A 24,018-nucleotide genomic window follows, 5' to 3' on the forward strand; every position below is an offset into this window, starting at 1 on the left:
CAAGGCCAAGTTGGATGGGGCTTTGAGCAGGCTGGTCTAGTGGGAGTTGTCCCTGCCAATGGCAGGAAGGTTGGAGCTGGATGATCTTTATGGTCCCTTCAAACTCAAACCATTCTATGATTCTGTCATTTTTAATGGCTTCAAAGATGGCCTTCGCTTCCTTTCTTAATCTTGTCCAAACTCTTAAAAATTAATGATTTGTCTGCATTCTATATATTGTGGTTCTACCGAGGAAGGCCAAATTTGCATATTAAGTGAATGAAGATAATACTATGTTATACAGTTACGTTCAACAGCAAGAAACCTTAAATACTTAGCAAGAACAGGGGAAATTCTACTCATGAAATTTTAATACCATCAGTATTATTCTCACCTGTCTTAACTTCTCAGTATCTGCTTGAGACATATTCATGGTATTTTGTGTATCTGTTACTCCTGTAGTGGGGGCTGGGCCAGGAACTTGTGAAACTTTGGGAAATTGTTGTCCTTGAGAACTCATTGGAGAATTTGCAGATGCATTGAAGTTGCCCTCAGAACCAGGCCGTGGCTGGTCAGCAGTGTCGTGGGCCAGCTGACCAGTTCCAAAAGATTCTGGCTGAGGCCTCGGAGTCATTGGTGGTTGATCATATGGATCACGTGCTGGAGCAGCCGGAGTATGGCTAAATGAATCCGTTATTGCGGGTCCTGCAGGTCTGGGAGTTTGAGAACATGGATCTGATGGCCTGACAAAAGTGCCCTGCAGCCTGTTCTGTGGTGTCTGCAGGAAAGGATCCCTATTTGGTATTACTCCCGGTCTTGTCATTGTAGGTCTGTTAAAACTCTCTGGAATTCCTGGCCTTGGAGTTGCTGGTTGCTGAGAATAAGGATCACTGAGAACAGGCCTTGGTGTTCCAGGAGGTTGGGTGTATGGATCAGAATGTCTCTGATTTGCTGGGGACTGAGCAAACAAATCTGCTGGCGGAGCTGGTCTTGGTGTTGGTGGTTGCTGCATATACGGATCAACTGAGGTGGGACGAGGAGTTCCTGGAGGTTGGGCATAAGGATCAGCAACTGGCCGAGGAGTACCTGGAGGCTGAGCGTAAGGGTCCTGAGAAGCTGGCCTTGAAATGGGTCCAGATTGAGTGAAAGAATCACTCTGTTGTCGCACTATCCGGGGTGGATGGGTAAAAGGCTCCTTTATTGCAGGATGGGGAGTAAGGGGAGGCTGGCTGTAAGGATCACTAGGCTGATTATGGGAAAAGTTATCCACTGGTCTTGGTGTCAAGGGAGGCCTTTCATATGGATCAACAGGAACACGCCGTGGTGTACCTGGCATTGATGCGTAAGGATCTTGTGGGGACTGAGGTGGCCGCATAGGAGTTTTAAAAGGTCCAGGGCTACCGTCAACAGCAGCAGGAGTAGGAGTCAATGGTGGCCGTGTGTACGCATCAGCAGAAGTTACTCTCTGCCTCTGAAACGTATCCGTTCTAGGAGCTGGCTTAGTAAATGGATCACTGCTTCCAGCTGTTAAAGGAACCTTCCCTGACTGTTCCATAACTATGGGTGATCTCGGGACCCCCACGGGTTTGGAGAACTGCTCTGATGCCACGACAGGCCTAGGTGTGTCTGGTGGTTTTGCATAGGGATCACTGCTACCTGGAGATGAAGAACATGAATCCCTGACCGGTGAAGGCCTGCTTCCTGATGGTTCAGTTCCCTGAACAGGCCTAGATATGGATGACTGTGGAGCACAGGTATCTAATGGGGCAATGGAACTTCTTCTGGGAAAGTGTTGGTTAATGGGTGCCGGTCGAGGTGTTCCCACCATTTTAGCATATGGATCCATTGGAGAGGGAGGTCTTGTGTTTGTGGAACTCGGAGAAAACATCTGTTGTGATGATGTCTGAGGAGTCTGAGATTGAGACAGTGAATCGTGTACTGGGATTCGAGTTGGAGTAGGAGGTGGGGCTTGTGGTTTTAGGAATACGTCATCTGAGGATGCTGAAGTAGGCGTAGCAGGTAGCTGCTGCTTTGTAAACAGATCCTTATGGAATGTCTGTTGTGCAGGAGACACATTTCCATTGCCTGTCTGTGGCGTTAAGGGGCTCTGGATCCCACTGCTAGGTGTGTCTGAGCCAGACTGGTTCAGAAGATGTTGTGAACCAAAATGTTGTTGCTGCTGCTGCTGCTGTTGTTGCTGTTGCTGCTGCTCATTTTTCACTTGTTCAAGCTTCTGCGTGGCTTCTATTTTGGCTTGCTGCTTACTTTTCTGCCGCATTTGCTATTTAGAAATTATAAAGAAAAAGGTTATGCTTTTAAGTCCAGGATAAACATAATCTTTCTAATGACTGAATCAATAATTAAAACTTTAGGACACATTAAGATCAGCTATAAGCCATCGTATATTGAGGGTCTAGCTATTTGTAAAGTTCAATTACCTTGGCATGCAACTTGATTGCCTGGGAGGAAGTATTTCCCAGGTTGCCTAAAGAGCAGCGCTGTTTTTGAACCTTAGATTCTGAAGATGAAACGTTACTGACAGATGCAGCTCTGATGTAAGGAAAACAGCTCCAAGAGACAACCAGCCCAATTTGATGCACTAGGCTGCAGGACAAGGTTATTGCAATATACGGTATATAAAAGCAAAGCACTGCGCTAGCTAGCAGGCAGAGAAAGAATAACCTATTTCTATAACAGGTACGAGTGAAAGTTTTAAAACTAAGTTTTTTAACATTTACAAGCAGCTTCTCTTCTGATAGCATTTATTTTCTTCTTACACCAAATGGCTGACTTTATACTGTTCTACAAAGAAAGATTAAAACTGATTTTATTACAACAGATTCCTACAATGCAGTATAAAGCTGGAAGAAAAACAATAAAACACCCTAAACGCAACACACCTGTCTGAATTTCCACTCCTGTTCATGTTCTGATTCCCTCTGTTTTAATGGATCTTTAAAGAGGTCGGAGTCGATGCGTGAGCTAGGATCAATGCTGTCCTGTTGCTGCTGCCTTTTCATGGAGTCATTTGACATCTGTACTTTATTGATGCGCAAAGCAGCTCTATTATCTCTGGCTTTTTGCTGGGAAAAGATAAAAAAGAAACACAGTTAGCCTTGTTTTCTTCTGCTAAGTGTGAACACTGCATCTGTTCCTCCTAGAAAATCTACAACCAAATTATTTGTACAGCCTGGTTTAATTACACGCATGCTTGTGAAAACTAAATTTTGCACTTTAAAAAGAATTCCAAACTGGAAATACTTCAGGTCTCTAGAAATTCTGCATTTAAACTAATGCACATGGAAAGAACTAAGGAGTTGTTGGCAGCAGAGGTTTTCTATGCATTAGGAGTCCCTGTCTGGGTACTGTGCTGTGCCAAGAAAGCACGAATCCTGCTAGTTTACCTTTTAAATCACATACTGGTGCTGTCTGCACTCTGAAGACATGAGCACAGCAGATGATGTTTGGATCAATAAAGGCCCCTAACGTGGAGAACTTCAATGACAAGAAAAATACAGTCTACTCCATTAAATAGCCTCTACAGATCTCAGTCTGTGTTAAGTTAGCAGTATAAACACAGGATATGGGCTTATGGATCAGGAAAAATTGGATGGAAGAACAACAATTCCTCTTCAATGAGGCATTTTACAGCCATACTGACACTTTTAAGCATCTAATGGAAGTTTCAAAGAGTCTGTTTTACCACCAATCTAGGATGTGATTCCTTTTCTGAATCAAATCCTCACATCTTTTCCACGATTTTATTTGCACTTGTCATGTGGGGGTTGCCAAGCAGAAAAGGTTTAAATCTCTCCACTCCAGCAATGAAACAGTGACATGGATGAGAGCACAAGTGTCACAGCAGCAGAAAAATTAGTGCAATTTTCCCCTACAAGTGATGGGATTGTGCACACTAAGAAAAGTAAAAAGCCTAGAATGAAAAATTGCTAATGCTATACTGAATTTCACACCTAAAGTAGCCTTAACTCCTCCCCCTGGAATATAAATCCCTCAGGAGAGGGATCACACAGCAGTCAATGCCAGGAACACCAGCAACAGCTGAGGGACAAAAGTACATGGACTATAACCTCCGCAAGTAAGTAACTGCTTCTTGCTATGTAAACCCTCACATGTGCCCGTGTGTGCACTTGCATGCATCCTCCTCCCAAACACAAAGGAAATAATGTTTGGAGCTGATTTTTAGATATCCATGAGGAGAACAGGACTGCATTTGTTAAGAGCAATGAAAAAGAAAAAAATCAGCAATAAAAATAATTGTAAAGCAATAAATGCTGGGATAAAAATCTACTTACCTAAGTGCCGAATATCTTATAAATACTGCACAGAAGGAATCACCAAGATTAAACATAGTGTGAATGAAATGACACAGAGGTCTAAAGGTGCTGAAGTGACAGAATTGAATAAAAAGCTGAATAATGATGATGACAGAAAGAAGACAATAGCGAATGATTCTTTCAAGTGGAAAGGCGTTCAGAAAGATCAAGAACTCCCTGCATTGAGTTTGGGCTAATGATTTATCCTCTAAAAGTTGTCAGAGAGAAAAGGGGATTTTTTTAATTTGGATAGTAGAAGATGATGCTGGTAGTGTTAAGCTCTGAGCCATCCACATCCATGGGAATAAAATTTACTTGCTAATTGGACTGTATTAAAAAAGTGTAAGCTGGGGGAAGCTAAAAGACTGAAAACAGAGTGAGGGAAGAAGATGAAAGCAAGGAATGTCACATAATGATTTGTTATTATCTTTCTGAAGAAATGAGTGAGATCCTGTGCAGAAAGAAACAGAGCAAATAAGACTTGAGACATGAATCAAATGCAGCAGAGAGGCAGTGGGAACCACAGATGTTCTTATCTCAGCTTATGTCTTTACATTGTGCAATACTAATATAGTTTATTCCAAAGCTGAAAACCAAACTGATAGAAGTCTTTACAGTTACAAGTGAAATTAGAAAGGCATTCTTGGAGTGAGTGAACTTTCACTAACCCTAGATCTATTTTTTCTTTTTTTTTTTTTAAAAAAAAAAATACCCCCTCAGAGATGAACTATATGTTTGCTGAAAGCAGGGAATGCTGGTGTAATGGTTCTTACCACATATGGAGCCCTTTCCTGTGAGCTTGCTTTCCTCCACAGTTTAGCAATCTGCTTCACTCTCGTAGCCCAGTCTGCAACCAAAAGATGTGTTAATAAGCAAGCCTTTGGTGAGTCTGTTTTACCTTTTTTCAAATCAAAGTGCATGAATTGCTACAATATATTTAACTTATTCAGTAAATTTCTCACCTGGGAATTCTTCTTTTAGGTTAGGGAAGTTGATATTTGTATAAAGAACAGGTGCTACTGTTGCCATTTCACCCAAAGCTTCTTCTTTTTCCCACTTCAGAGTGCTTCTCTGAGCATTGGACATGGTATCACCTTCAACTTCCAAAGGTGGAGCAGACGGTGCCCATGAGCTGTTCGGATCACTGACCATTGGATTGAATGCTGAGTTCTTATCCCTGACAAATCAGGAAAGGGTTTTGTTTTATCGATAGATTGCACTCAAGAGTAAAAAAAAATACCAAAACCAACCAATTAGTAAAGTACTTATTCTGTTTGCTATTTCAGTAGTGAACAGGCTGCAACGATACAGAGGTTTTTGTACAGAACTAAGTAGCTAAATACTGCTAATATCACAATATTGATACCCCTCCGACAAGTGATAGGTGCTAAACAATAGATATTTTTTACCCCCATTTCATCTCACCTGGTATCAGCATATGGTTGTTGTGTAATGGGAGAGAAAGTGCCCAGTCCAGCTCCGGCAGTCAAAGCTGTGTGAGGGAGATGAGGATTGGGGCCAATCAGACCATTCATAAGTGGCACTCTTGGAAACGCATTCTCTCCTGGAAAGAAGTTGTTTAATTTAATTCTTTGAAGAGGAACCACTTTCAAGGCAGAGGTGGAAATTTTCAGTGAAAAAACAATGTCCCTAATGAAAAACTATAGTTTGATAGCACTAACACTTTTGGAGAAGACTTTATATCAGCTTACACCGCTTCCCTAAAAGCTTAAGAGGTTCTGTTCCACTGTATCACGTCCTGTTCCACTGTATCACAACCCTGCACAAAGTTTTGTTTCTTGTCTGAAAAATCAGGTTTATTAAAATGGATTTCTGAAACTTTCGCAGTAGCCCATGCTGCACTACATACTCAGATACATTCTTAAGGGCCAACAGTCTGTCATCCTTGTCATACTTGGATCCAAGCAGTGAGCATGGACAAGGTTGCTCCTTGCAGAACTATCATTAACCAACCCAAATTAAACATCTCCTCTTCTGAGACTCCTCAGCAGTGTATCAAAGTGAGCCTCATTATCTCCTAACTCCCTAATTTGTAACCAATGAAACAAATAAATCTAGTCAAACAAGCATCAGCATTTTCTAATTAAATGTCCAGCCTAGCAGTACAAAGGCAGAACATTTTATTTATCTGATTACAATATTAGGCAAATGTGGCACAGGCAGATTCATTCCAGCAGATGGTCTTTGCAGATGTTCCTACACAGCATTAACACTGGCCTTTGAATCCCTGCCACTTAAGTGCGATTACAACTGTTGCTCCAGTATTTCCTTAAAGGCATAGAAGTAGCTTTGAAATTAAATGCATCTGTAGGACGCCACTGTATCACTCTCAGGCTTTAGGAGACTGTCTTCTGATCTACAGGTTGCACAAACCACGCAGAAAGCTTAGATGAAAGTTACTCAAGATGTAAGAGAAGGTGCTTTATTATAGCTACTGGAAGGGTACTGTAACAGTAACAGATATAGTAACTGTGGGGACCTGGCAAACAAACAGGATGGGGAGTCAGGCCTCTGGTTTGCACTGTAGGATCACATCTTTAGGAGGAGAGAGCACTACTTTTATTCAAAAATGCTACAACTTGATGCAAGCTTCCCCATTACTGCAATGTTTATCTCGCAGAAACATGTGGATCACTATACAAATTATAAATCTGAAATTTAGTAATTGTGGCACTTCTTAGAGGGAGAAGTTAAGCAGTCGTACAGAGCTTGACTGCTAAAGTTATCTCCAAGTATTCAAGTAACTGAGAACAGGCAATAATATCTGTATTATCTTCTGCTTTAAATCACCTCATTATTTGCTTTAAACTCTCTCCTTTCTAAGACTTTTTGAAGACTTTCCTTTTTATGGAAATTCATCCAACTGGGAAACCAATCATTTTTCTTCTTATGATTAATTCCCTGGTGAAATCCATTTGCATACTACTTTTTGCAGTACCAGTATAACAGAATGGGCACTTGTTACACGAGCTCAGGGAAAATCCACTAGAGGTGATGTCTGGTGAGAAAAGAGTGCATTTAACTATGCCTATACAGACTGCTAATAAAAGAGAAAGCTCTACTTTCAATCAATCTGTCCCTTGCTTTCGATATAAGAGCAAGAGCCTGCTGTATCAAGCCATGATAATTTCAGTAGTAACAAAGAAAATAAATTATCAACTCCCAAACATATTTCAACATTACTTAGCCTATTATTTGGATAGGACTAGTTAACATGTTAAACTGAATTGTTAAAGGAAATTAAGACACAGTAAATCACGTTTATACAGCTTCTTTCCTTACCCTTGAGGAGGTACTCAAAAGCAATTGAAGAGTAAAGTCAGAAAAGAACACGTGCATTATCACAGACAAATTTCAGAAATATGAAAGTGTCAGTGAAAATCAAAGCTCCAATATGACAGAAAAATCTAAAATAATGGTCCATTTCTATTAGCAATATTTACACATGTGTTAATCACACACCCTTCAGAGCAGTCTTAGAATAATAATTCATAAATTAACAATGGTAGATTTCACAAATTAATGACAGCAGGAAGTCAGGCATGTCTGACTTAAACACCGGTATTTACAATTACTCCCCTGACCTGGCTGCTGTTTTGAAAAGTTACAAAGGGACCTACCTTGACTATGCAGAGACATAAGCTGCGGTGGAGGCTGCGGCAAAGGAGCTGGCTGCGTTGTAGCTGGACTTAAAACTGCTGTGAACAAATCTTCAACATCCTTTCCTCCTAGCTCTGCAAAAACACTGCGCATGAGTTGGCTGGCATTGTTAAGAAAGAATATTTTATAAAAGATTAAAGTACATACCTGGGATTTTGAACAATTTGCCAAGAATAGCACCTAGATAAAGTAAAGACAAAACAAAATGAGTAACCATTAAAGGATGCAATAAAATTTATTCTGAAAAGTCCAAATAGGTTACAGTTCAACACAAAGATAGCAATTTGAGTAAAAAAGAGGCTATTTATAGAATCATAAATGGTTTGGGTCATGAGGGGATTAAACGCACGGACTTCATTCTCATAGATCAAAGGCACTTTATTAATAGAGTTAGCTGTTTCTTTATATACCCTTTTTAGTTACATAACTGAGTGCCCACAAGGGTATCTATAGTATATTATTGGCTAAAGGTAACTGTCCATAAAGCTATTACTAACACATTATTGGCTAAACTATCGCGCATGCTAAAAAAACAAGTTACACTAAAATTAACTATGTTGATAGTTCTCTTCCATTGTTTTTCTTTTAGTCGGTACTTGTTCCCACCGAACTAGCTCTTGTATTCCTTTCAGCTGGCCTTTGTTATCAGAAGGCTGTCTCTTGTTCTCACCGAACCAGCCTTTGTTTTTCTTTCAGTTCTCTGTTTCAAGGCCTTGTTAGAATTGCTCGGTATCAACTAGGCCTATAGCATCAAGTCCTTCTTCTCTGTAAAGTATCTCCACAGGGTCAGAAGAGACCTTAAAGGTCATCCGGTTCCAACCCCCCTGCCACGGGCAGCGACACCTTCGGTTGCGTCAGATTGCGCGAAGCCTCAGGCAACCCGGCCTTGAACACCTCCAGAGATGGGGCATCCATGACTTCTCTGAGCAACCTGTGCCAGTGCCTCACCACCCTCACAGGAAAATATTTCTTCCTAAGATCTAAGATCTGTTACCCCTCATCCTATCCCTGTGCTCTGATAAAGAGCTCCTGACCAGCTTTCCTGTAGGCTCCCTTTAAGTACTGGAAGGCTATTGTAAGATCTCCTCAGAGCATTCCACTCTCTAGGCTGAAAAACCACAACACTTGCAGCCTGTCCTCAGATATGAGATGTTCTAGCCCTTGGATTACCTTTGTAGTCCTCCTCTGGACTCGGTCTACTTAATTTTTCTAGAAGATCAAGATCAAGGACAAAAAATTTACCATCTGTGACCATTTTGTCTAGTTCTGGACTCAGGATCCCATCCAACTGCTCTTCACTCAATGGCCGTGAACTCTGATTGACATTCGGCTGAGGCAGAGAAGAAGGATCATCAGAGATAGGACCAATATCCAATCCAGCTGAAGGAAGAATGAAAGAATATTAAGTTAGACATAAAAAGTACAATTTATTGGTACAGAATAAAAAATAAAACTTTTTTCCCCTAAATCTGAGCTATCAACTAAATCGAGACTTTCTAAGACTTGAAAGGCAAGGCTAAATAAGACAATCATTAGAAAATAACCAAAACCACCCCCTATTTACCTCCAGCTCACTGTATTGTTCGAGGAATGCTAATTGCCTGGAATACAGCTGGAAGAACGGGACATTTTTGTTGAAATAAGTCTACTGTGTTTAGGTACAGCATGTTTTCAGCGTACAGTTTTCAGTACATAGGTTCCACTATAACTATTTTGCACATTTCAAAACAATCACATCAGTGGTTGCATCCTTACGTTCCTTAAAGTTCACCCCAAATGTTCGTATACAATTACATTAAATGTCTACTGAAGTGCTGTTGAACTGTATTCAATATCAAAGAAGTTACAGCAGTTTCTGTTTCAAAACCAGCTACTGAATGTTCTGAATTTCATAAGACAAAGTGATCTGTTGGCATTGAGAAAAATTAACTTAATACATAAAATTCCTAACATCCTTTACAAGTCAATAAATCTCTCAAACGAGAAAGATCTTTGGAAAAAAGAACTACACACTTCAGTATTTAATATATATTTCTGTATTTGATATCAAATAAAAACAATTTTAAAATAATGAAACATGCTGTTCTACTTATTGTCAACCTGTGTTTTACATAAACTGATGAATCATCCATCATCCAGTGGAAATACAAAGATTGATACCGACTGCTTTATTCATGCTTTTCCATATTCACATTGTTAAAATGCTTTTTATCTACACAAGATACCACTATGATAAAGACTACACACTGCTACTATAAGTAAGACTAAAATCAACAGTGACAGCAAGAAAATGCATGGTTTTGTATCATGAAAAGACAAAAACAGGAAGGTTTTTAAAAGCTGTAAGCAAAACTTTACGCAGTACTCTCAGATGCAGAGTGCAGAGTTCATAGGTTGTGTTAGACTCAAACATCACAGAAGGAGTGGAAGATGAAAGCGCGGATCAGTGACACAGTAAAGGAGTGCTAGTTTCTACACATGCAGTTCTTTCAGCTAAAACCACTAGGAAAGATGACTACTTCTAACTATGGATCATCCATTGTTTAGTTTCTTACCAAATGGGGAGGGTGAGTTCTCAACCTGGAAAGTGCATAAATCAAGACCTACAGGACCCAAACCAGATAAAATGGATGATTATAACACGAAAACAAAAAAAAAGGTAAAGAAAAAGCTGCATGCTGAAAAAAGCTATGCAGGTATGATAGACAACGGCAGCTAAATTTTATTCTCTCTTAAGCAGCAAAGCAAAGAGCCAAGTAAAACAAAATGTTGAAAAGGTTGCGGATTTTTTTGGTACAAGACAACAAAATCATCTCAAAAAGGAAATCTAAGATATGAAAACTGTATCTGAAATCAGCTAGGGCATAACCTATAGATACAACAAATACATCTATATTAAAGAGAAAAAAATAGAACGATTACTGGAGAGACCTTATAAACATACTTACCCGAATGATCTCCAGACTTTACCAAATCATCAGAAAGTATTCCAAGAATATCATCATCGGTATTTAAGACCTCAGAAAGATCGGCTAAAGGATCATCAGTGCTACCTGTATAAGATGCAATAAATAAAATCAACCAGCTGTGGCATTTATACTTGCTTCTGGTGATGTACTACAGCTTGCGCGATAAACTCAAACACAGATTTAACAGGCTACAGGCCTTCTATAGCGTGTTATGTACTGCAAGTCACTCTGAGGTGAGAGGCTGTGCTGACTAGCATCCCCTCCCAGCCATCTTCACACCCTTACAGTGTTCAGTTTTTTTTCTCCGATTCAGTAAAAGCGATAATGTAATCGGTCACGTGGAAGAAAGACCAGATAATTTTAGGGGGAAAACCCCAAGATCTCCTAAAAACTTTCAGCCTCTCGGACACAAAGGCATATGCACGTAAAAGTCAGCAATTAGGTTTTATAAAGGACACAGCTCACAGCAAATCAAGAGGGAATATGTTAATAAAATAAAGGTAAGGAACTGATCAGTTACTTCTCTTACCGTCACCATCTTTCTTGAAAACACAGAGCAACCAGTTACTACACCGTGATACGGAAGTAAGACATTAAAAGTAAGGAGCAATGGTAAGTAAATGGAATTGGGAGATGCTATTTTTAAGATCAGAAGAAATCCTGAAGAAGTGAGAACAGACAGAAGGAGAAATGTCCTGTTTGTTTGTCATCTGGAAAAAACTGGCCTGGTCCTAGCAATAAATTATTGAATATTAAATAATAAGGTCTGGATATGATTAACTTCTTGACATCCACTTCACTAGAGAGAAACGACTCCAAATGGCCCATCTGGTTTTATTGACTATTTTTTTAGACCTCTTACAGATGTGCCACATTTGAAAAAAAAAATTGTTTAACAAATAAAAGTTGAGAAAAATATTTTTCAGAAAAGCCGCACATTGATGATTGCATGAGCCTCATTGCCAGACCAATAAAACATAGAGATGGTGAATATGGATATAACTAAATGAAGAAAATGGATTACTATAAATCATAAAAAGTACAATGGGGAGAACAAATACGGGTGGGTTGGAGAGGGACCAGAAAGTCAAAGAACAAACAAATTTCACCCATATATGGGTATCATTCCTACCATTGCAACTCAATTGCCCCTGGGAAGAATTTCCAGCTTAATTCAGAAGCCTGGTACCAATGATATATTCACAAGGCTACTTTCCAAGCTGCTAACTTCTATCATGAATGAGAAGTTCTTCACATACAACTCTTTTCCCTCCCACTATTACTGAAAGTCAAAATGAAAATTATTTTTCTTCACTTTACTGTTTTCATTCTTTGTTTTTATTCGTTGTAATGCAGACAAGATTACACCATCCTAATTAAATCATGTTTCTGTTTGTCAGTCAACTGGGTGGATCAATGTCTACAGTAAAGCTGTGGAGGGGCTTTGTATCAGGGAGTGCAGGGACAGGGTGAAGGGGTAACAGTTATAATCAGAAAGAGGGGAGATTTAGATTAGAGATTAGATATTAGGACGAGATTTTTAACTGTGAACGTGGTGAGGCACTGGCACAGGTTGTCTAAAGATGCAGTGGGTGCCCCATCCCTGTAGGTGTTCAAGGCTAGCTTGGATGAGGCTTTGAGCAACCTCATCTAGTGGGACATGTCCCTGCCCACGGCACAGGGTTTGGAACTAGATGATCTTTAAGGTCCCTTCCGACCCAAACTGTTCAAACCCACGCACAAGCGCAGACCGATCTTTTAACACACACATAAAGAAAACAGCTCCTATTGTTATCAGAAGTATTAAAAAGTGCATCAAAACCACATCTCTCTGTGGATATAGTTATTTTGTGTATTCGATAAAAAGTACCATGGCATGGAAGGTTTCAAACAGAACTTAGTTAATGGGGTTTGGTGTGGTACTTTGTTTTATTTTTGGTTTTTTTCAGTTGGGTGGTTTTTTTTGAGGAACTTCTTTTCCTTCTTGGAATTTGGTCTAATTATGCAAGTAACTAGAACCAGGCACCTACAAGGTGATGTTAATGACTTAAGCTGGCAAGAAGGCAAGGGACTGACTTAAGCTGTTGTTTAACTTCCCTAGATTCCTACTTGAAGGCAGGTGAGTATCAAGGAGGAAACAAAAGTCTTTATGAACGTAGCACTGGGACTGTATTAACGGCCTTAATTCTTTTGTAGTATTTTATATTATGGTGTTTTAGTTCACAGCCCTTAGTAGTGTGCTCCAGAACAGAACGTGAAAATGCAACTTCTAATTTGAATATAAATATATGGAATAAGTAGCTAGAAAGTGCTCAGGTGGAAAGATATAATTGAAGAGTTTACCACCCGTAGCTACAAACTGGTTGTGAATAAATTCAGCCTTCAAATTAGAGGGCTCCTAACCATTAAGGCAATCAGATTCCGTAATGGCCTTCCAACAAGATTAGTAGGTTGGAAAAAAGCTACCTGCTTTCAAAATGGAGCTGGTTAAGTCTATAAAAAGGCTGTTAGTGACAGCAAAGGGCTAGACTCTATGATCTATAAATCTTATATAAGACATCTAATCTAAAGCATATTTTTACATTTTTCTTCTATATTTTCCTTCATTTTAATTCCGCATGTGCTAAATATTATCTTGGAAACAAGTAAATCACTTCAGTCAGCTGCTTCAGATCAGAATCAATAGCTGGTTGACATCTGCTGCCAAACAAATAGCTCAATACTGCTCATTAATTTGACTCTTTCAGAATGGAGATGAAAACCAAGACAAAGCAAAAAGGAAAATAATTTGCTTGTAATGCTGTAATGCACAGTCCTACTGCAATCTCATGATCTTGATTCCTCTAATGCATTCACTTTTATTTATCAAGCTCTAAAAGAATAAAAATGCCTCTCCTGAGGCTGCAGCCACCCTAAGATGTTTAATCACACAGTAACGTATCTAGTTATAAAATGTCCCAACAGCATTTAAATCAGCTGCAAAGACCCAGCCACTCCTTTTGTCTAGGAGTAATTTCTTTAGTGTTCCCTGGAGAACCTAAACAAACAGATGACTTTTTCAGCATCCCTAGAAAAAAACACATTGAATGTAAGCTATTTGAAACTAAAGGAAAGATTACATTGCCAGAGCCTGCACAGAACACACCTCACCAAGTGGCCTCTTCTTCACCAGAGACAACCAGGTCAAGAAACTCGGGAGAGACTCAGACAGTCCTCAGGATAAACCGATCCAAATCACCTTCAACTTTACCCACAAACAGCCAAGGAGACCCTGGAGATCTGGGGCTCTGTGTTCCCAGGGACTAAGACTTTGCCCACTGCTCTAGCACTGTCTTGGAAACTATTTGAAGGGTTGGTCCCATGCGGCAATGTGCAGTGTTCCACACAGAGCCACAGAGAAGTTAAGTCTTGCCACTGAACAAAAACTGCAGTCTCTTTGCCAGACTGAAATCAGGACAGGGAGCCTGAAGTTCACTTCAGTCAGTTACTGGTGATTATTAATAAACAGAGGACTCTTAAGTCTTAATAGTAAACAAAAGGACTCCTGGAGTCCTTGGTGAGTCCAGAGGAGGCCACAAAGATGATCCAAGGGCTGGAGCATCTCCCATATGAGGACTGACAATTTGACTTGTTGAGCCTGGAGAAAAGAAGACTCCAGGAAGACCTTACAGCAGCCTTCCAGTATTTTAAGGGGGCCTACAGGAAACCAGGCCAGGGGCTCTATATCAGGGAGTGCAGGGACAGGACAAGGGGAAATGTTTAAGCTGAAAGAGGAGAGATTTAGATTAGATATTAAGAAGAAATATTTAACAAGATTTAGATTAGCTATTAATAAGAAATACCTACAAGTCTTATGAGGAGCAGCTGAGGAACTGGGGTTGTTTAGCCTGGAGACAAAGAGGCTGTGGGGAGACCTTATTGCTCTCTACAACTACCTGAAAGGAAGCTGTAGGGAGGAAGGTGATGGCCTCTTCTCCCAAGTGACAGGGGACAGGACAAGGGGGAATGGCCTCAAGCTCTGCCAGGGGAGGTTCAGACTGGATATAAGAAAACAATTTTTCACAGCAAGGGTCATCGGGCACTGGCAGAGGCTGCCCAGGGAGGTGGTTGAGTCACCATCCCTGTACGTATTTAAAAGATGGGTAGACGAGGTGCTCAGGGACATGGTTTAGTGATTGATAGGAATGGTTGGACTCGATGATCCAAGAGGTCTTTTCCAACCTGGTGATTCTATGATTCTATGAACTGTGACAGTGGTGAGGCACAGGCACAGGCTGCCCAGAGAAACTGTAGATGCTCGTTCCTGGGGGTGTTCAAGGCCAGGCTGGACATGGCTTTGAGGAACCTGATCCAGTGAGAGTTGTCCCTGCCCATGGCAGGCCTGTTGGAACTGAACGATCTTTAAAGTCCCTTCCAACCCAAATCATTCTATGATTCTATAACTCTGCCAATGCTCATCACTGCTGCAATCTTGTCTGACAAAAGCTCCAGATACCCTTAACCGAGGCTCTAAGAATAAGCAGCCCCAGACTACGCCACTGAAATACACGCTCACTTTATGAGCAGACTGAACACATGACTGTTTGACTCCCTGGCAGCCCTACGCACATTCTGAAAGGCAAAGCAGAGAGAATAACTTCCTCTTTAGTTGCTTGATAGCTCCTTGGGAGATGAACAAGTATATGTAACCCTTAATCTTTGGATTAAACAAGTGGAGCTTCCAAAAGTAGAACATCTTCCTCGTGGTAAAGACCTACCCAGTTAGACAAGGACTCCCACAGGAGTCAGCAATCCTTGTGAGAAATAGCACTGTAGGTAAATAACACGATGAGTAACAGCACAGTCCTACAGCCTCCCAGCGCAGCGAATAAAGCAGTTTGTGATCCTATGTCAAAGCCAGGTCTGTGATGAAATGAAGAAAATATTGCAGGTACTCTTGGATACTGCCTTGGACTCCAGCTCCTCTGGAACACCAAGCAGAAAGGAAGATGGAACCGCTGCTAGCTCAGTGGTTTTGCCAGTTTACCAGGGTCTCCACCACCCAAAATGAATCTGGTGCTCTCACACGTGTGGAGGCTATAGGGAGAGAACTGTCTCACACAGTCAGAGAGAGAGTTGAGTAAAACTGCACTGGAACTGATCAATACTGGCAGATGACTTTACCCACTGGCGCTCCAACTACAACAAACAGCTCTGTCTGGACACAATTTTGACTGGAAATCTGAGCAGCTGAGAAACAATTGTCAAGAACATTCCTATGGCCATAATGCCCTGTCCTTTGAGTCTCTTGTATATAAAACAGGAAAGACAGTACATTATGCACTAAAACTGTGGCTAGTGATTTATTTGTTAATAGTCACCTTATTATGATTTGTTTCTGAATAAAAAGAAAAGGAAATGACAAATTTTACAACTTTGCTGATTCATAAAGAACACTTTTTTAAAAAAAATTCCTTCCAAACTTTGGAAAAACAGAACCTTAAATTAACATCGAGTCCATGAATTCCTAAAAACTTATACTACCATATTACATGAACATTAATGACTTTAATCCTGCAGCTGGATAGGCCAGCAAAGACTTCTGAATCTGTATTCCTGGCTTCAAAAGAATGCTTGGCTGAAAAAAAGACTACATGAGTGTATTTTCTTGTGGTGTTGGAACCAATGAAATACAGACCTTGAAACATTCCATTTGCTGCGGCTTCCCCTTCAGGGAAGTTTACTTCTGCATTCTCTATCACTTACTGTATCACAATCAATGTTTAATTAAAATGTAGCCTTTTGCTTTTCATCTAGCAGATTTTCACCAAGTAACAATGACAACTAAGGGATCTCTCTTCAAATGACTCTGGACACAGGAACCTATCTCACTGTGTGTGAACAATTTTAGATGGAAGGACTTGTAAGGATGAGCTGAAACACAACTCACAAATGAACTCAATCAGACAAGAAATAGTAGCATTTTTTAAAACATACAGAAGGGTAAGAACATCTCTAGGTAACATCATATACTACAAGACACAGAAAAATAACCAATTCGGAGGGGCAATAAGGTTTTCACTTTTAATTGCTCTTTTGTGTGAAGCTGCTCTTTCAGCAGCACTTTGCAACCCTCAGGCTATTTGCGAAACTCTCAGCAGTACCTTCAGTAAGGTTTTGCAATAGCAAAAGATTGCCTAGGGGCTACAAACTGTACTTGGAAAGGGCACTCGTGTTCAGAAAGGACATGGTGAACCAAAAATTCCAAGGAGACTGGCAACCTAAAATAGTCTAAACCATTGAAGAAAATAAAGTTGGATGACATTCGTCCAACTAGTATTCACTAAACTACATAAAATGTTTTTAAATTAGAGTATTCTTGTCGCATTCTATAATGGTTCTGTGTGCTTCTTTCAACATAGAATTAATTTTCATGGATTTTATACACATGGACGTTACAGTCAAGTAGTTTCAGCATTGCATTAGGTGCCAATTGTTGTGCCATCCATTGCTCTTTCTGAAACAGCCGAATCCCTGGAGGTGAATACCAGATAATTATCAATGGAACTTGACCCCAAAAGGACAGTTAATGTAGAGAATGTTGAAAAATACATCACATAAACAGCGTGGAAAAAAAAGAGTGGAAAAGCCCTGGTTGCAACAACAAAATCAGACCACTGAATTATCACCAACTTGAGCTTTGTATACCTTGAGGTCCCAGTTTTGCCTGAGCTGGAGCAGAGGTTGAGCTGAGAAGGGGGTCAGACGAAGGATCTAGGAAATTCGTGGTCAGGTTTGTTTTACAGGAGAGTGGAAGTGATTCTTCAGGTAAATTTTCTAGGCTCATCTTGCTTTGTCTACTGGTATCTAGTAGGTCTTTCCCAAAGAAAGCTTCCTGCAAAGAACACAAAACGATTCAGTGTAGGAAGAACACTGTATCTATTAAAATAGTTGGGTAAACACAAAGCTAAAATTAAAAGCCAATGATTACTAGAAATGTAAAAGCACAGTCTCAGCCTCACATGCCTTCCAGTATGTCTTATAGCCTCTTCCAGGCTATAAGACGTGGATGAAACTTACCTGAGGTAGCAGCATTATTAACATCTTATAATTAGATTCACACCTTAAATTACATAGAAAAAATACAGTCTGATGTAGATGCGGCACAGTCAAGGTACAAATACAGTGCTGTTACATGTCAAGTTTTTCAGTATTCAAAGCATTTCTCCTAGCACGAAAAAGATGGCTGGCGGAGGGGAAAACTGAGCAACTTAGATTGAGGCCACATAAGAAGTTTATCAAAAACATGCAAGCACATTGTGGTCCCAATTCTAGAATGTCTAGACAGTGCATTTCACTTCGCTCAAAATCATCCCAACATTGAACCGGAGTAACAGAACACCCAAAGCTGTTTAACTTACATCAGTATCTTTTAAAATACAGCAGCTATTACTCACGTAAGCCTGAGCACTCCGTCATTTGACAACCTACCAAACTTTCAAGCCAATCTTTATTCATTATGTAAGAACTTTATTTTTTCATGCAGTCTTTAAAATCTTGATTTAGGACACAGCTGCTAAAAATAAGGCTAAAGATGGATTTTTTAGCACCAGTTATTCCTGCATGAGCAAAAGAAACTAAGAAGTATTCTATGCTTTACAGGGGTAAAAGGTGCATTAAGTAAAAAATATTTATCCTTATTTTCTTTCCAACTCACTTCTCCACTTACAAAATACAAATTATTTTTAGACAGAGGGTGTTCTGCCTCTCTGTCAATTCCTTGCTTTCAGTGTCTATGTCATGAAGCTTGGTGAGCATCTGCAAGACAACAGTTATCATGAAAAATGTGGCTGAGAAGAGCAGTGAGGCAAAAAATGTTCTCAGTGAGAGATATATATATAAACCAAAACCAGTTTATCCACCAGGTGAATGTAAGTAAGTTGCTGAATCACAATTTATATCCTGGTTATTATCTGTGAGTGCTACCTCTTGCCTGCTGGGGACATCACAGAACTAATGGAGGGGAAAGATCAGAGATTATTGTGGTAGGGAGATGCAGGGCACATAAAATCGCAGAACTATAGGAAACAAGTTTCTCCTATCAAATCACATTCTGTAATCTTCTGAAAAAAAAAAAATTAGCAACTTGTGAAAACAGCATGACCAGGCTAAGACGTTCTACAGAGTTAGTCCAGAGAGACAAGAAAGGCTTTTTCCCTCCCTCTCAGAACAAACAGAGATCCATACATTGAGAAACAACACCAGGAGACTGGAGATGTAATAATATGCAGCTTTCTGTACAAGCTTACTAATGTTCTTTACTGAAAAATCCATCTCATTTCAATGATAAAATGGGAATCTGAAAATAAGCGTTAATGGTTTAAATGAACTACGAATCGAGGTTTTTAATGTTTTTACACAAGAAGGATACCAACAGCTTTACCTGCAAGTAGGCAGGAAAGGTTTCTTCAAGTTTATTTTTCTTTTTTCTGTAACGCTTTTTTATTTTCTCAGTGCTTTCAGAAGCTGGGACAGACTCCTCAACTGGTGTGTCTGGTAGCTGTTCTGTCCAACCTACAAAGAAACATTCAGGCACAAATAAATAAATTCTTGGTATCTTGCTCTGAAAGTCTGGTGGCATCACACCTAACGTATCTCATTACCTCTCCGGGTGCACGGGTTCACTGAACATCACTCTAGACGTAGTCTAAAGGTGGCTTTTATCCAGTCAGCTGGATCACCTGGCTCTGGTGATACCACTCACACTGCTACCTTGTACCTCACTGGCTAAAGCCAGACCTTTACTTTTCCTATCATCAAGCCTCCAAGGACTATGGTAATTTGAGAGAAATTACAGGTGCCATTCAACCAGATATGTGAAAGACAATTCCACTGAAGTAGTAACTCCAAAATCATCAATTTTGAGTTACACATTAATCACATTTCATTTTATAAGCTAATTCTTCTCAAATTAAAAGCAAAAAAAAGTCTTTTTTAAAATCAGAGAAAAGACTGCAATATAAATAATCAACAGGATAGAAAAAGAAATCTATAAAAGGCCCTTGAAGAAAAATTACACGTTTATTCAGCGATCATATTCCGAAGGCACTGCTTTTTCTAATAAACACAAAAGCACACAGTGCTCATCAACCATTCAGGATTTTATTTCATCAAAGCAGGGGAAACACTACAGGTAAAAGCAGAACTTTTTAAGTCCTGCTACTTCTGTCTTACCAAAGTGAAATACATGAAGTTAATGACCCTGGAAAGTTATTTAAGAAACTGCATTATTGTGGTAGTAAAATCAGCCATGCTTTGAGCTGTAGTGATCTCTCACACCGTATTCAGAGGATGGCAAGTAGAATGAAGCTCACCAACACTGTGACCTCTGCATTGTCTGAGAGAGCTTTTGCAGAGAAAGGGGGTGGAACATGCCAAGAGGACCAAAGAACTTGGTGAGGCTGATGAGTACCAGCAGCTGAGAAGCAGGCTCTCAGCAAGCTCTGATGACTTAACACACACACAGATTTTCTGAGTTTCTTTTTTTCTTAACAAGCAATTGTGCTTGAGCAGACACAAAGAAGCTCAAACTTCTAACTGAAGAATACTTGTTTAAGAACACCGCTTTTTAACAATATGCATTGTACTGTTACTCAGAATGGGGAATTAACTTCCCAGCCATTTTTTTTTATTTAAAGGGGCAGATCCCTATAGAAATGAAAAACTTTAAAGCAAAATTTTCAGCACTACTTATAACATATAGTGTACTAAACTGAAATAACATTCACAAAGCAGAAAAACACAGCTTTAACACTAATATTAAAAAGAAAGCAAGCACTATATCTGAATAGGGGACCTAACTACAATACTGGGTTGCATTGATAAAAGAAACATTCACTGGCTTCATCAAATAGTTGTACAAATACATAGCAAGGGCCCAATCTGGCTCTAGAAAAGTGAGAAACACAACAGCTAAACAGAGAGGACAAAATAACAGAAGACTCTGGCCTTTGATTTCTCTTAACTGAGATGATATCAGCCAAATTTAGAAGCAGCTGCCTCCTTCTACCTACTGTTATAGGAAACAAGCTCTGAACTAAATAAATTCCACATCTCACCTTAATGATACTTCAATATTTTCTAGATTAGATACTGTGAACAAATCCAGATGGATGAATAATTTAGTCTAGTCACACACAGCAAACGAGAACAAGGCCCATAAACAAAATCTGACTTCTTGTTAGGTGCCCAACCTACTGAGTACTACAGTGTCAGAGCCATGAAAACAGCTTTCTTACAAGAAGACGGGGGTTCTTCAGCCCTGGAATCAAGACAACAGCTGATGGGGGAATACAACACACATTTAGAAAATCTTCTTGTATTACAAATTAATGTGGAATGATTTTTTTAAAATCATCTTTCATAAGATAAAGCACGAGGGTAGCTTATGACACTGTCAGATATCCAGTTTAAAATTAAAAGGACTTACTTCTTCATCCAACAATAAGTGTATTGTTGAACTCAGCGATACAAGATTTTCAGGAGAAAACAGATACCTAAAAATACCCAGATACATTTGGGCTTCTCACTAAAAGAAAGACACTGAGGTGCTGGAGCTCTTCGAAAGAAGGGTAACACATCTGGAGAAGGGGCGGGAGAACAAGCCTTGAGAGGTGGCTGAGGGAAATGGGAATTTTTAGCCTGGAGGAGGCTGAGGGGAGACCTTACCGCTGCCTACAACTGCCTGAACAGAGGCTGTAGCGAGGTGGGTGTTGGTCTCTTCTCCCAAGTGATAGGTGACAGGACGAGAGGGAATGGCCTCAAGATGAACCAGGGGAGGTTCAGATTGGGCATCAGGAAAAATTTTTTCACCAAAAGGGTTATTGGACACTGAACAGGCCGCCCAGGGAAGGTGGTGGAGTCACCATCCCTGGAGGTATTTAAAAGACAGGTAGATGAGGTGCTCAGGGATCTGGTTTAGTAGTGGACAGGTATGGTTGGACTTGATGAAAAGACTCAAAGGTCTTTTCCAAACAAGTGATTCTATGATTAAGCATGGAACATGGATGAATATTAAAACTGGACCAGGACTACCTCTGGAGGAAGGTCCATCAGAAAAAAGATTGCTCTAAACCTACCTCATTTCTTACATATTTTTCTGTCTTTTACTGGGCAAAGCTAGGCTAAACAGAGCTCTGACACAACTCAGCAGTCCTTGTCATCCTCACTATTTCTCTCCCACAACAGCCTGCAATTCAGTGCTTCAGTTTCTTCGTAAATCATGGGCTCTGTTGAAATTTTAAGTATGTAGGAAATAGTACTTTCAGTTGTGTTAATAAAGCCATCATTGACAAAGACAAAAACTTTTCTCTTTGCAGTACATCTCTGGAAAGAATTGTATGTTGTTGAATTGCATTATTTTCATTGCATTAAACATGAACAGAAACTTAAAACAAAGCTTCTGCTCTTACCTTCATCTCTGCCAGGCAACTGCTCAGAAACAGATCCAGAAGAATCTTTCCTGGAGAGAGATCTTTTAGTCTTCCCCTGCCCCGTACGACTTCTCTGACGTACCATAAATCCACCAATACCTAACAAGGATGCAAAATTAAGTATGTTGACTAAAACTGTTTCATAGTAAGAGTAAGAGTCAAGATTATTCTGCAGGTAAGGGGGACTTATTGCCTCCGTAGTGGACTAAGAATGAATCTGATATACTTGATAAGTTTTCATTTTTAGTTTTATGAAATATTTCTGAATTTTAATGTCTCGGTGGGTGTATCTGTAATTATCAAAAAGGATCTAGATATTAGGACTGTAAAACATCCACAGTAAGCTCAAATCACCAAATCTGGCAAATTTCTGATTTTTTCCTTCACTTTGCAAGCTGATGAACTGTTAGAGTTAGAAGTCAATCTATCAAATAAAAACTACTAAAGAACCTTAAAGGACCAAAAAAAAAATAATAAAAAAAGCCCTTTTACAAATTCCCCTAGAGAGCCTGCCACTCCAAACAAGGCTACTAGAGGAGGACAAATCACAAAATAAGGACAATTAATCTGCCTGAAACTCCAGAATCCTTCACTGGAGACTGACTGCTGTGACCCGACCCGTTACAGTCAGTGTGTGCGTATGCATCAGATTCAGATTTGTTTCATTTTTCAGGGAAATTGCTGGCTGCAGAAAACCAGCAGACAGCTGCTCAACTCATGATCCAAAACCACTCTGAACAAATGAAACTCTATTCTCTTGAGGACGCAGCAACAGAAATAAATGTTTTTTTGAGGTATGTTACTTACAAAAAAAAAGAAATATCTGTTAAGTGCTGGCACAAGTTGCCCAGAGAACTGGTGGCTGCCCCATCCATGGATATATTCAAGGCCAGCTTGGATGGGGCTTTGAGCAACCTGATCCAGAGGCAGGAGTCCCTGCTCATGGCAGGGGCGTTGGAATTAGATGATCTTGAAGGTCCCTTCCAACCCAAACCATTCTATGATTCTATTAAATGACACGGGGAGGGTAAAAGGTGGTAGAGATCTGCTTAGCTACTGATAGAGAAAAAAGAGAAATTTGACCATGTTGTAACTCCTGCTTCATTTTCTGCCTTCACTGTGTTCCCAGCTTTCACTCCCTCAATCACTTCCTTGTGTCTATTCTCTCCCCCTACTATCTTCATAATCAGAGGATACAGCCCATTACAGCTAGGAGGATGGGTGTGACTGCCAAAACCAGAATTTGTGACTGCAAGGACTACAATCAACTTATTATCCACAGTAGTGGGAGGCTGCATAATGAAACACAAACCCAGCAAGTGAACACCAATTCTGAGACTACAGAGATATATGACACAGTGACTCCTCAAACACCCAAGCAGTGTCTCAGCAGAGCTTATTATCTTGGGTTTAGTTTTATTCCTAATGAATTAGAGCTACTTCCTACAGTCACTTAAGTATCTCTAGCTTTTTCTGCCTGGAGACAGCTCAAGTGTTTCTGTGTCCAAGACACACAGCCAGTCCACAGTCAAGATAATTAAGAGTTGACTGCACTAATAAATTAAAATAAATTAATTCATCCAA

General features: G+C 39.9%; 1 protein-coding gene across 9 annotated transcripts in view; it reads right to left on the minus strand.

The window, feature by feature from the left end:
- Positions 1-24,018, minus strand: part of KMT2C (lysine methyltransferase 2C) — a 218,921-nt gene that overhangs the window by 33,203 nt on the left and 161,700 nt on the right. For 8 of the 9 annotated variants that reach the window (XM_069859268.1, XM_069859274.1, XM_069859276.1 and 5 more), the window contains 13 exons: positions 22,414-22,533; positions 19,386-19,516; positions 17,651-17,837; positions 10,943-11,047; positions 10,550-10,597; positions 9,237-9,374; positions 8,142-8,174; positions 7,955-8,068; positions 5,739-5,877; positions 5,276-5,490; positions 5,087-5,160; positions 2,880-3,062; positions 374-2,260 (listed from right to left, as the gene is read on the minus strand). In XM_069859268.1, coding sequence (XP_069715369.1) covers positions 374-2,260; positions 2,880-3,062; positions 5,087-5,160; positions 5,276-5,490; positions 5,739-5,877; positions 7,955-8,068; positions 8,142-8,174; positions 9,237-9,374; positions 10,550-10,597; positions 10,943-11,047; positions 17,651-17,837; positions 19,386-19,516; positions 22,414-22,533 — 3,374 coding nt within the window. The remainder of the gene's footprint in view (positions 1-373; positions 2,261-2,879; positions 3,063-5,086; positions 5,161-5,275; positions 5,491-5,738; positions 5,878-7,954; positions 8,069-8,141; positions 8,175-9,236; positions 9,375-10,549; positions 10,598-10,942; positions 11,048-17,650; positions 17,838-19,385; positions 19,517-22,413; positions 22,534-24,018) is intronic. The other variant, XM_069859272.1, reaches the window with a different exon arrangement.

Source organism: Phaenicophaeus curvirostris, chromosome 6 (genome assembly GCF_032191515.1).
Source record: "Phaenicophaeus curvirostris isolate KB17595 chromosome 6, BPBGC_Pcur_1.0, whole genome shotgun sequence".
Lineage (NCBI taxonomy): Eukaryota > Metazoa > Chordata > Aves > Cuculiformes > Cuculidae > Phaenicophaeus > Phaenicophaeus curvirostris.